Source organism: Anoplophora glabripennis, unplaced genomic scaffold (assembly GCF_000390285.2).
Source record: "Anoplophora glabripennis isolate ALB-LARVAE unplaced genomic scaffold, Agla_2.0 scaffold94, whole genome shotgun sequence".
Lineage (NCBI taxonomy): Eukaryota > Metazoa > Arthropoda > Insecta > Coleoptera > Cerambycidae > Anoplophora > Anoplophora glabripennis.
The window spans coordinates 895,785-910,707 of NW_019416228.1; the positions used below are offsets into that span (position 1 = coordinate 895,785).

Here is a 14,923-nt window from a genome sequence, read left to right on the forward strand (position 1 = left end):
AGATTCAGTAGCCCGTTCACTAAATTCACTAGTTTTGAAGATAACTCTTTTGGATTGTCCCCTGGAAGTTATATTTCTAATAAATTAGTGTTTCTCTTCTCTGTATGGGAAACTTCTAATGTTTTCTCAAATTGCAGAGACGTTAGAAATCCCATGACATGCTTGATTTGACTTCTTAGTTATTGCACGTAATCGATCACTTTTCAATTATTTTTTGATCATTGATTTGCTGTGTTTCTGCATTGGATGTGACTCTAATTCGACTAATTCAGTTATGATGTGATACACCGATATTTTTCAAAAGCAGATTTAGGAGTTCCAGATCAGTTTTCAAGGAATCTTCTGTTGCGCTGTTGCTGCTTGGCTATCGGAAATTTTTTGTCTTCTGATTTTGTCCTCCAATACCAAGCTCGATGACAGGAACTTCAGATTGGAATACATCAATGTTGCTTCCCAGGGACGCAAATCTTTTGAGACTAAGGCTTGCACCAAATATTTCTTCTTCAATGCCATTTTGTGTTCTGGATCCACACTGGTACCTGATCCACTATTTCTATTTACCATTCCTGTTTTTCTGGGCATTATCAGGTTTCTCAAAATTCAACTTTAGAGGCATATAATCACTGTTCATCTCTGAGCCGAGGATTCGTGATTTATTTTCATAAGGATGTTGATCTATTTTAAAAACTGATGTACTCACAGTCATCACTAGTACAACAAATTTGAAAGGATGATTTTTCCAATCAAAACAAAAAAACGGGAATATTATTCCCTAAAACGCTTCCCAGTGTCTCTGAGACATTTTCAAAATAGGATATGAAACATAGTTTTCTTTATTTACTAAACAAATATTAGAGAAGTAGGTTTCAAACTTGGTATAGTCTAATTCCTTTTTAGCGATTACCTACATGTAAACTCCAAAACAAAATTTATCTAGTGCCGCCGGAATTAGGAGTCTAATGCCCGTTTGTACCAATGCAATAAAAATTACTAAAGAATAGACGTTTTTTAATTTTCTAGCCTGCTCAGAATATCCAGAAGCAGGAAGGCCAGAAATATGAAGTAAATTCGTGTGTTGTTAATGTGCCTATAGTTTGTACTTTTAAATTAATAGAGAAATACAAACATGGATTTTCGAATGAATGACATTTAAAGAAGATGTATATATTTTAGCAATTGTGGGTTATGGGGTTTAGTCTAGGGACTACATTGTATATTGACCATTTCTACACTTTGAACGAGTTTAATTTTTACACAATATGTATTTCTTATTACACAACAAACTAGCCTACAGATATTATCGTTAGTAGAGGATCAGTTAGAATTCATTATATTTGATGTCGGAGCGAATTATTTTTTCACAGATTTGGATATACAATTTTCAACAAGAGCAGCTTTACTAAAAGTAATAGATGAAAGTTTGTATCTTCAACTCTTCTTGAACATCTAACTGATTAAAAACTTCCATATCTCATTTTAAAATACATCCCCTATGAATTCTTTCAGAAAAAATAAACTGTTGTTCCTTTTTTTGGCTATTTTAACGAGAAGAAACATTCCCTAAAGTTTATTCACAGTAGAGTGTTCAAATTTTTAAGGCGGTTTAATACAACCTGCGACCACATCATTTTTTCTACACTTTTATGGATTTTCATGACAATTTTTTTTTCCAAGTCATAATTTAGCTTATACTTTGTACATTAACACAACAAAATGATTACACTTCTATTCAATTTTAGCTCATTAATGTTAAATCCTGGGGACAAATTCGTGAATATCAAATATTGAAAAAACTGCTTAACTTTATAAATGTATCTGCCTATTTTCTGCCCATATCCAAATTAAAAATTCGCAATTAATAGTCACGCTATTAAAAAATTTTCCTGTCACGCCCAAATCCATTTCACTGTACATTTTTCATAACTTCACTTTCATTGGATCCCAGTTTCCATCAACTTCATGATTGAAAAATCGAATCTAGCATTTTCAGTTTCAAAGTGATGAGCAATTATACCCATCGGTTGATATTGCATGTTACAATTTTGATATCATAGCCGTTTTGTGTGGGGCTTCAAATGCATTTTGCGGATCGATGTTTGAACATAATCACATACACTCTATATCGCAATCTATTTAATGTTTAGAACTGCAATGTGTGTTGAGTTTGGGTAATTCAAGGGGCTCTTAAATTATACCGGAATAATCGACCAAAATTATCAATTATTGGTACTTAGACAACATTTGCTCTGGTATGCAATAGTTTTAATAAAAACACATTTGTCAAATGCTGTAAAATAAGTTCAAACAAATCAGTAGTAGCCCTAAAATTAAAAATAAAAATGTAATTGGCTCTGATATATTACCATACACACTGACTAAAAAATATGGAAATTTATACATTGAATTTTAGACATTTGCACAACAATAAAATTATATAAAATGTAAATGGAATGAAATTACGCATTTGTGTGTGTTACTAAATTTGTTTATTTTCTTTTATATATTGTTAATTTTACAGCGTGTTACTCCTAGTTTTGTATGTGCTTTTCTATATTTGATGTGTTGTAGATACGAATATAAGTGTGGATTTAAACTAACCCATTTGTCTCTGTACTTTGCTAACCGATCACACGTTTAGATTCATTTGTTGCAGTGTAAGGCAATAAGTGTTTTAAATAAATGTAAGTTTGTTAGGTAAGTAAATAATATGATTTTGTGTAATTTATCTACATCTTCATTTAATGTATGAGAATCATCAATATTTTCACTTATTGAACTTTACTTTAAATATACGAGGTCTCTTCAGAAAATAACCGAACTTTATTTTTTAAACTGTATCATTAATTTTATACATTAAAGGTCCTTGTCCCCTTCAAAGTACTCCCCTCCCCTATTCACACACCTTTCCCAGCAGTGTTTCCATTTCCCGAAGCAGTTCTAAATAGCTTCATTTGAAATGGCTTCTAAAGTATGTGACTTTGCTTTGATGTCATCGATAGTCTGAAAACGACGTCCTTTCAGCACTTAACTTTAATTTTGGAAATAAAAAAAAATCACAAGGAGCCAGGTTTGGCTAGTAAGGAGGGTGAGGGAGGACAATAATTTGATTTTAGGCACAAAACTGAGGAACTGACACCGTTGAGTGTGCGGACGCATTGTCATGGTGCAAAAACCATGAATTGTCTCGGTACAACTCTGGCCTCTTTTTCCGGATTTTTTCACGTAACCGTTGTGAAACGCTTTGATAAGCACACACTGTTTCACCTTGAGGCAAGAATTCAAAATACACAATTCTATTAATGTTGAAAAAAGTGAACATAACTTTGACATTGGATCGAGACTGACGTGCTTTCTTGGGATGTGGAGATCCTTTGCCAATCTATTTGTGATTGTTGAACTTTTGTCTCAATATCGTAACCGCAAATCCAACTTTCGTATCCTGTTATGATCCTTTGAATGAATGTTTCATCATTGGATTGTTCAAGGAGTTGCCGACAAACGTCCACACGATTTTTTTCTGTTCGTTCATGAAACGAGGAGTAAATGCTGCAACTCGAGGTATGTTCAATTATTTAGTCAAAATTTCATGGCATGACCCAATTGAGATGCTAACCTCTTTTGCAATTTCTCTGAGAGTCAATCGGCAATTTGCACGCACCAGATCTTTGACTTTTTAAACTTGGAAGACATCAGTTGAAGTCGAAGGCCTTCCTGGTCGAGGATCATTTTCAAATGACTGGTGACCACTTTTACCAGATCATCATCTCCATTAATAAGGTTGTTTCTAAAGCTCAGCTCTAAGCATTTCTTGTATTATGACTGTGAATATCTGACTGCAATGCAAATCTGGTTATATTCTTATGAATTTCAACAACCTGAAAAAAAATATATAAACAAGGAAGGGGGAAATAAAAAATGGTTGACAATGTTCTTTGCTATTCACATTAACTATGACTCTGATTTCTTTTGCAAGTGAAATATTTTTATAGATTCTCTGCAATTACCCCACAGAAAAACTGCATAGCATATGCGAGAATGAAAAAAAGCAATCTAGGACATATTTAAAGTATTTAAATCAACTATATTCTTTAGCTGTCGTAATAAAAAAATTGTGCTTGGGAGCGACTTCAAGAGATATGCAACATGGCCGGACCAACTTAAACTGTCGTCTATAACTACCCCAAGTAACTTAACATACTCGCCTTTTATATTTTCAGGATTCAAAGAAATATAGAGTTTTTGAGTTTTACTGTTATTAAGTTTTAGTTTGTTAGCAACGAACCATTGTTCTACGTTCTTTTCAAATTGTTCCAGGAGTAGGTTCAGAGAGAAAAAAATTTTCATGAGATAATACCAGTATCTCTTAATTTAAGATGACCACACCAGATCAAGACTTTATAAAAAGTGATAACAGACTCAATTATCATACTCAGATATAACAAATTTTAAGCCTAGCGGAGATATCTGAATTATGTATATTACCTACAGATTTAAGTCAGACGAACAAAGGAGTATGAAAAACAAGAAAATTCGTATAATTGTAACATACGCACATACATTGTGTTTCAGAATAATGTACGTAATCAGGGCCTGATCAGCACCAAAATATAAGATATTTTTTTCCTATGGACTACGAGCATCAAAATTTGTTAAATCGGAGGTTATTAATTCAATCCGTGTTGCTAGTCTTTGAACGTCAACAAAAGATTACTAGCTCGATTTCTCCCAGTGATATTTTATGACACAACACTTTTAAGGTTACACTGAAAGAAATGCGTTTTATTCTTTATTATAATTCTATATATCATTATAACACTATTGTATACTATGTGTGACAGTTAAACAGGTGAATATTGGATATAAAACGCGTATTGCTAGCAAAGTTGTATAGTGACTATAAACCTTATTCTTTATTAAATTATTGTATAACTAATATACAACGTTTTTTATACCTTTTAGGAAATAATAGCAATAACTGTTATTAAAGTGTTCCATATCGTTATTAGAACATCTAGTACTGGTTATAAGTTTTATAATAATAAATGTATTAAACTGTTGTATACTCTGTATGAGTTAAAAACATATGTCATTAAGTTTTCAGAAATTTTATTGGATAACTGTAATTACAAGCTAAGGTTCTAATGTAAACATACATAAAACATACTTTTAAGCATTAAAAATGATGACAAATCGCTCCCAAAACTGTCCAGTTTATTTTCTTAGCAACGATGCACCCGTATTTTCTTGTATTACATGAGAATTTGCACTATAACTCTTCCACCTTAAGAATGAAGCATCCCCAGAAAGGTTGAGCTTCTTTCCATATAATTTTATTTCCTCTGGTTGATTGACTTTATACCCATGCTTTTCTTTGTCACCGTTAACCTTCTGTTCCTCCATCTTATGTAAAACTTAACATCAGCGATTTCTAATAGGACCTACAAAATAATAATTTTTAAGATTTAGACAAGATTTACATTTGAAAAAACAAAACAATTACAAGCCATAAAACAGTTAGATACTTACATAATAATTTTCCATTTCACACAACGCGATATGATCATGTATCCCACAAAACATGTGCATATACTGTCCATTTTCATCAAACTAGACGTGTGTAAGTCGATGCACAGCGGACTGTCGGAAATTTTACGATTGTTGTATTTTCTCTTCTTGAGTAAAGATAATAAAGACGTTGTGGTTTTGTGTGTTTATTTTGACAATGATTGAACATGTATGGACAATAAAAGTGGACTGTATAAGATAGTTGAGTACCGTTCTGCTTCATGCATAGCATGCTACTGAAATCTTAGAAGGGATGAGCTCGTGCGGCGAACCCTAAATCAGCGGCTGGAATAGCCAGGTTTCTTATTGAGTCGGCGCACTTCGCTCTCGGGTCTGACATATGATTATTATTACAAGACTATGAATATAACTTAACAACGATCATAACCGATTATGCACCGAGAGGTGACGATCACTTAACCATTATAAGATGCGTTTTACACGTTAAAAACGGAAACATATTCAGTATAAGAACGAATAATTCTGTTAATACAATTGTTATATACAAATTCGGATACTGGTCTTTATACAACAAATCTTCCCTACTATACAATTGGAATATAAAGTCTATAACACCTAATAATGTATAAGTAATTCATTATAACCTTTATTTCATAGATGCATAAGGTGTATTAAGCACCTTCCAGTTGAACTGATTGAATAATGAGTATGGAGATGATTGCTTTTTTTTAATAAAAGTTGTATATTGGTTATAAAAGTTTTAATATGCGCTATACACTTTATTCTAGATAAACAGTTTAATAAGCCCATTTCTTTCAGTGTAAGCTTTTTGCTGTGCATGTAGTATATTATAGTGTAATTTAATTTTACACATGGACGGTACTCTTGTTAAAATACAATATTTTTGAGAAAAAACCAATCACCTAACTGTCCCAAATTTTACCGGTTTATGTTCCTTTTACAAGGTATATGTAGTCTTACGTTATTTGGAGAAAATAAACCCATCAATATCAAGTTGCGGGTTTTAAAAGAATTACTATATCAATTTTTTTGAAGGCCTGTAACTTTTTAAGAAAGCAAAATTTTTACTCATTTATATAAAGTAGCTGGTTGACTTTGAGACAATTAATGGAATTTTTTCCTCAACAACGGTGAGTAACCTGAAAGAAGTTATGTCATAAAATACCACTATGAGTAGGTAATCATAGCTAGCGAATTCAAAAATTAAGAACACTGAGGTAATTAAAACACTCAAAACTTACCTATACCAAATTACAATGCAATACATTTTTTATGGCTAAAATTTGACTTCAAAGAATCATCTTTAACGCCTTCTATACTCATAAAACAAAAAGCATTGTGTCCCTGGTTCAAACCAACAAATTTTGATGTTCTAACAGTCCTTGAATGTACTGTACGTTATTCTGAAGCGAAGGCAAAAGGAAGTGGTTCTGTTTTAACTTAGATTTTAGCATAAATACTACCGAAAAATGAAATAAAAAATATTGTTGGTGATTAGGGCGCCAACCTACACAAAATAAATTAGAAATATAAATACCCCCTTTAACATTTCCTTACCTTGTAGGTAGAGAATGGGGAGGAAATAAAAACATAAAAATTATCAATTAACCAACCACCTTGATGTTACAGATGCATGATTCAACAACAAAGGTTGGATGTTCTGCCAGTTACCTCCTCTTGTTTTAGGGACCAATTATATTATTTCATTGCATTGGAAACAAACTGATCTGCAAAATATGCAATGCTGAGTAAGTAGCATACAGGTAGACAGTTTTCTATCAAATAAATTTCTATTAATATAATTTCAATGGTTTCCAATTTTCTACCATAAGAAGCACTTTGAAACAATATTAATGGTTTTAAATCATCCATTGCTTCTTTTATATATTAAATTTTTCTTTATGGTTTTTAAAATTTCTCTATGGTTTTAAATTTTAAAATTTCTTCTGGTACTGGTATTTCTTCTGGTACTGGTCTGGTATTTCTTCTGTATGTATATGACAGAGAGAAAAAAATAAAAGGTTTCGATTAGCACGCGCTTGTCTAAAAATTGAAAGTTTCAAAAAATATATACATTATAATTTGTTAATAAAACTTAAATTGAAATTTCATAAAATTTGACTATAATTTACAGGATATCTAAAAGTTCAATAAATTAACTCTTAAAGATTGAACATTTCACATACGTAATTTTGACAAAGGTAAAATACTCGCTTTAATTTAAATCACTGACTGTCGAACCAATGATTCTACCAGATTGAGAATTCAAGGAGGGTTTTCAAATCGTTTCATCCAGGTTTTTATTGCATACTGAATAAAAAATCAATTGCTACTTAACTTAAATATAGACTGGTGAATTACTACTCTAATTTGATTTAACCAGTTTCGATTCGTGATAGAATATTAAAGTTCCAAGTCTTTAATCTTTAGTCTATTTTAAATACGGGGTCTATCGAAGGTCTATGTCATAAATTAAGGGGGCGATTCCTTGGGTCATTTAAGGCCCAAGAGCCTCAATAAACCAGGGCCCTAAAATTACTTGTTTCCAAGATAGATGGCTTTAATGTTTTTGAAAAATGTCACATTTTTTCAATTGTTTGACATAGATTCATGAAACTTGGGGAAATGATGTAACTAATTAACGGTAATAATTTGGTATATTTCTATATAAATCTGTTAACCAGTGGCGGAGATTCAGGAGATCTTTGTTATAAAACCCTCAAAAAAACTACGCCACTGGATTTTCAGAAAAATTAATTTTCGCGTTATATTTTTAATAAAAAAAGGTCTCTTGCATTCTCTTCAAACAATAATTTAATATTAAAATAATTTCTAATAGGTATTTCATAGTTAAAAAAAAACAAAACTCCAGTAGAAAATGAAGTAGATTTAAGGCAATTAATCATAAATGGATGGCAGTATGTCAGAAAGATGCCAATAATTTTTTAAAATATATGACAGTCGTTGATGCGAAGGCTCGTCGCTTGTGTTGCTGCCAATAGTGGACTTTTTCAGCATCTTTTGTAAACATATTCCCCTGAATCTCTGCCACGGGTTAGCAGATTTATATAGAAATATACCGAATTATTACCTTCAATTAGTTACATCATTTTCTCAGGTTTCGTCGATCTATGTCAAACAACTTCAGAGATAATTGAAAAAATGTGATATTTTTCAAAAACTAAACTTTAATGCCCTCTATCTTGGAAACCAGTAACTTTAGGGCCCTGGTTTATAAGGCTTTTGAACCTAAAATAACGCAAGAAATCACCCCCTTATATGACATGGACTTAGGATACATACACCCTCTGTATGTCCTAACATCGTGGTCAACGACTGAAACTAATGGCAATTAGAAAAGACGAAAAGAAACATAACCTTCAATGTTTGACAACTGGTTATAAATTTTGCATGGTGAAACTATCTCAATGTGTTTTGATCATAATATGTATGTATGTGAAGGTTATACAGTTAATTAACGCACATAAGAATTTTAATATAATTCGATGCGGTTTTAATATTAATGATAATGATGTATTTTCCATTAAGACAGTATACATGTTGGTATAGGATTCGTCATACACTTAATCTTACAAAAAAATAATAAAAACATCAATTTAAGAATCTAAAAAACCTGACACACTGTAAAACATTTATCGAGCTTTAACTTTCAGTTAAAAATATTTACAGATAAAGAGTATTTAACATCGTTTGGTAAACGATTAAAATATTTTGGACCCAAGCAGCAAGGAGTATTCAGGGCTAGTATTAGTTTGGAAAACGGCACTCTAAGATCATCAGCATAGCATGTCTCGTGTTATAATTGTACTTATCTTTGTTAATGTCAATGCTTTTCTTATCTCTATATACATCCATAAACACATAATGCGTATATAAACAAATAGGGAAGGGATAAAAATATTTAATTCCTTAAAATATTGTTTACATGACTCTCTGTCTGAGATTTTTAATATGCAACTGCATTAGTCGAATTACCCCATAAACAAATTCCGTATCTAAGGCTTGAATCTACTTGGGTATATAGTAAACGTGTACAGGCTGGGAAAGGTTCAGCACCGTTTGCAAATTTAAGAAAAGAAACTTTAGAGAATTCATTTTCGAAATAAGTATATCACAATGTAATTTAAATTTCAGGAATTCATCCAAATAAACACCTAGAAAACTTACCGTCATGTGCATTAGTTACAATTTTATTATTTACTTTAATATGTATTCGATAGTTCTTTGATAATTATGTATTCTTAAAATATCAGTTTTGTCCTCGTTAAAAAACACATCGATATTGTTAAAGTACTGTGAGACTCTCTCCACTGCCTCTGCGGTTCTACTACTCAATGCATCTCAATCCCTTGACGATAAAACCATTGAAAAGTCATCAGCATAGGCTGTATATAGGCGATATGTTTTGTGACACTTGATATATTGTTGACATATAAAATGAATAAAACAGGTCCTATTATTGAGCCTTGAGGTACACCTACATCCGAATTTAAATAACCGGATTGCATAAAATCTATAGATTGTTTGGATTCGACCTTTAAAGACACATACTGTTGACGACTCCGAAGTAATGTTGATAACCAGTTAAGTACAGTTCCTCTTATGTCATATTTTTCCAAAAAAGATAGTAATAAATTATGATTTACGCAGTCAAAGGCTCTGCTCAAATCACAAAATATAACTGCTGGACAATCGCCGGCTTCAACAAATTCAATGATTTAATTATAAAGATATAAATAACATTGCAGATGACGTCGATCTATTCTCACAAAAGCCATGTTGGTTTCTACATAAAATTTTAAATTTATTAATAAATGGTAAAAAGTGTTCTAAAAATATATATTCAAATATTCTGGAGAACCCATACGGAACGCCAACGGGTTTCCGTTAATGTTGGATGATTTTTTTTAAATAGGGAAATTATTATTTTTTTAAATTTTGCGGAAAAATACCAATTTTAAACGACTTGATGACTAAATTCTTGGCTTCTTAATTTCAGTCGTATGCGAACTCTAAGAATAACATTGAAGCTGGAGTGGGAAATATTAAGTTGTAGGTAGTTGTAAAACCAATGCACATATCCAGCCGAGTATTGGAATATTTTAAGTGAATCGTCAACTAAATAAATATGTTTTGTCATAAAAGTTGAACGGATAACTAAAGTTGTCTAAATTTCAGTGTAAATGACAACGCGATGAAAAAGCCCTGCAATAGACCAGTTATAACTGATTGCACAAACGAAAAAACAAATTCAATTTACAAAACAATATTAAACTTTCCCCAGTTGTGATTCGAGACAATTCTGGATTCTCTTTGAAATCCCGAAAACCGAAACATAAACAGAAGAGCGGAATAAAAAGCAAATGTTTTTCAACGCTAATCCCAATTCAAACTTTATTTTTAAATTAAATCCTATCAGTTCGGAGTCAGTTCAGCGGTGATGAGAAATGAAAAGGGTTAGACAAACAGTTTATTTTACGGCGGATTAACTTTTATAATCTGTTGACAGTTTTCCGTAACACTGTTGGTTTTCCGCCGCACAATATCCCGCCTTTTTAGTCATGCGTCAACCCAAGGAAGTTTCCTTTTACGCATTTTCATCTCCTTTACCCCGTTTCTTACATCCCAGCATTAAAGTCTCCAGGATATTCAAATACGAAAGATATTTATCTTCAAGACAGCCCCATAGTTTAGCTATTTCAACCCTTATCTCCGCTCATGTAATTTTATAAATAGTTTCTATATTACAATTAAGTATTCGATAAAAATTAGTAGTCTATGTTAGAATTAATTTATCTAATAACTTTTCATAATGTTATTACAATCTTCATTTTTAAAGTCACGTTCTGAATTAATATGCTTATATTTTCGTATAAGTTAAGACATTTTTCATAAAGACACTAATTTGCAGATTCATGTAACTATTTTTCTTTTATTAGGGTTACTTTTACATTAAATTATTGTGAACATAGCCGCAAAAGAAATTAAAAACAACTACGAATATTTCGCAAATTTTATTAAGAACTAAATCCCAACATAACTTAATAAAAATAAAATTAAATTAAATTTTGCAATTTGTCTATATGAAATTTAATACCTATAGGATTTCATTTAAAAAATGAAAAGAACCATAATTGAAAACTTAGAACGCAATTACTATTTTCTCAAAGTAAGTCTTCCACACTGTGAATGTTTTCCCATGCTTAAAGAAATGGTGAGGACCCCGTCTTGTTATCATGTTATGTTTCGGAAATATTTTCGAGGATGGTAAAAATGTTATTATTTTAAAAACGTCAAGTAACACCTACACGGTACGTTTATCCTGCTCATCAAAGTAGGCTTCAAATTTAACATGTCCATTGTTTCAATTTGAAAAAATGAAATTAGGTACAATGAAAACAATACATTATTGTATAATAAACAATACATTATTGTACCTATTTTGATTTTTTTACTTGAAACACTTTTATGTATTATTGATATTACCCTAGAAATGGAAGAATTCGTCTTAAAAGGAACAGAGAGTGTTACATTTGCACTATAAAAAAATTAATGCTTGTTAACAACACATGTCATCTATTATTTTTTTTCTTTCTTTTTAATAGCGCATTGCAAAGTTTGTATTAGGATTTATTAGATAATTTTATAGATTGTGTCTAATTTATCTAGTTGTGTCTGTACCTATTTATTCCGTTATCCCTTCTATCTATCGACTTCCATCAATATCGGTATTAATTCTTAAAACTAGTAAAGACTTTAATAACTTGTTAAATATAAAACTATCTATTGTTAATTTGGTTAGTTGCCTTGGTATTGATACCGATTTTTCTCTATGAAAACTCTAGCACATTGCAATAATGTCACAAAGAAATACCTCTGCATCAATTTTGAATTCAAAATACAAAAAAGGGTAACTAACAAAAAATACAATGAAATATGGAAATTAGAAAGGCATTTTTTAAGGTACAAGTAAAAATATGATAATTATTGCCTGGAACATCAAAAATTGGTAGTAGTTTTCAAGTGATTTAATTAAAGATGCTGTTTCTTATTGGAACATCAATTATTTCAGGAGACTTTGTTTTGTGTTACAAAGTAATTCCTTCGTTTTTTCAATTTCGTTATAATTTTTAAATTTACGTCCAAAAAACATAAAATGTAAATAATACAAAACCAAAGATGCCAAGAGATTATAGAACAATGTTTAGGTACCTAAAGGTCTTTGAATAGGATCCAAGATCGTTTCTTTTGTCTACCACCCAGAGAAACTGTGCAAAACTAATTGCAAATAAAATACAGAAATAAATTATCTAATATAACAGTCATTAGACAGAATTAATTAAGTTTTAAAATAAAACTACCAGATATCATTTGTCTTTTAAGTATTCACCATCACGAAGTAATACCAGTGGTCACGAAGTAGCTGCATTTTATAGTTAATCTAAATATGGACACTACCAATTAATTTCATAACACAAAAAGTACCCCTGTTTGGAATATGTAACTTGTATCAAATCATTTCTAATTTATTTTCAAATTAGGGTGGCTTTTATTGAAGAAAATCACCTCACACCAAGAAATTAATATTATATTAAAATTCAACTGAAATAAGTATACATCAAACTCAATTGATCAAAATAAAAGACATTAACAAAAAAATTATAATGGCCTCTCATGGCGATGGAACTAAACTAAGACGATTAATACCAGATTTATTATCAACGTAAAAGAAGAATTATTATTAGGGAATGTAATGGAACCTACTTTAAACAATTTTATGAAGACATACCAATCTAGATCGTATGCGTGAGTTAATACAAACAAGTATCCATATTTGAGCAAGGTGCAATAGTAACAAATGTAAAACAAGATACCTAATGAGCTAGAAATATACAAATATTATTATTTTCAACCTAAATTTACACCAGTAGCGCTAGTTCTTCACTTTAGTAATTTGATAAGCTAAAAACACAGTGGAAGAAAAATGATCGTTTGCTTAACAAGTTTTCAAACTGTCTAAAAATTTGAAATTTCCAATTATTGTACGTTCAATAAAACGTTTTATCTCAGTTTTAACGTCATCGTTAAAAACAGTGATTATGGATCAAGACTATTTAATTGTATAATAAATAAAGGGTAGTAATAGTAATAATAGTAATGGTAAGTTCATCACATGATAATTTTTGTTCAAATTGTTCCTTTCTTATGTGAAATTCAATTTTATTTTGTTCATTTCTATTATTCCTCTTATTCAGCAGAGATATGGAATCCCTTCAACTACTGTCAATATTTTTTTACAATTTTAACTAAATTGAGGTTCAAATATGCAGAACTTATAGTTTTGTGAACTTCTTAAAGTAAAGTGGCTATGTAACAAGGTAATATCTTCGTAGTTCTTTCCAAACAATTCCTTTATTTATTAATACAACTACATCATTTCCTGCAGAACCCTGTTAACAATTGGTTTTATTACTTATCTAAAATATTGTCTTATTTTTTGGGAAAATGGGTTCTAATAATTATTTCTTGATACACTTTAACTTTTCAGTAATAATATGACTGTTTGAACCAACAAAACATTCTCAAAATATTTAACAATACATTTCAAAAATTGGCTAATTAAAAAATCGCTTACCTCTTCCGCTTCTTCCCACGAACCTAAGGTCATTAAATTTAGCTACTTGGTTTTTCATAACAGCCGTACAGTTCCTCAACTCCGCACAATAATTTTCATCGTTTCCCGCCCTAACAGTCACTACAGTCCCATCCCCGATGTCCCCCAGTGCGACCACCTTAAAAGCCACGGGAAGGGTCTTGTTGGACCTCCAATGTGGAGGTAAAACCGTGCACACAAAAAGGGGGCTCCCAGTCCTAATTAATTCACCAGGATGTTCACTTAGGAAGTCATTGAGTGTCCTTTCCGCGAGGATGTCGGAGGTCATTTTGGTGTAGGTGTCTTGGATCAAGCTGGTGGTACCCTCTGGGGAGGAAGCGGTACCGGTGGCACCTGAGGGTGTGTTGGTAAGGTGCATCGTTGTCGGTACCCAATCACCAAACATGAACAACCATTTAATTTTGAGGGAGTTGATAAGGATATCAATGATTTGTTTTTAAAGCCTCTTCCATACTAATACTTACAGCATTACTTTAAATCCTGATACATTTTATTTTAGATCTTGAGATCATGATGGCGTCACTAGGTTTTTTTACAGTTTTAAAGCTTGTTTGTGTTTATTTAATCTTAGATAATTATAATTGATGTATTAGTTTTCTAGCTACTAGTTTAATATTTATTACTTGTTTTTAGATCATCAACAATTTATGCATTTCGTGGAATATTTTTAAAGTACACCAA

The 14,923-nt window shown here is 31.3% G+C and overlaps 1 protein-coding gene across 1 annotated transcript in view; it reads right to left on the reverse strand.

Annotated features, from left to right (window-relative positions):
* Positions 1–14,627, reverse strand: part of LOC108903535 (runt-related transcription factor 2) — a 109,380-nt gene extending 94,753 nt beyond the window's left edge. The window contains exon 1 of the mRNA XM_018705754.1: positions 14,204–14,627. Within this exon, the coding sequence (XP_018561270.1) occupies positions 14,204–14,627 (424 nt within the window). The remainder of the gene's footprint in view (positions 1–14,203) is intronic.
* Positions 14,628–14,923: the final 296 nt, after the last annotated feature.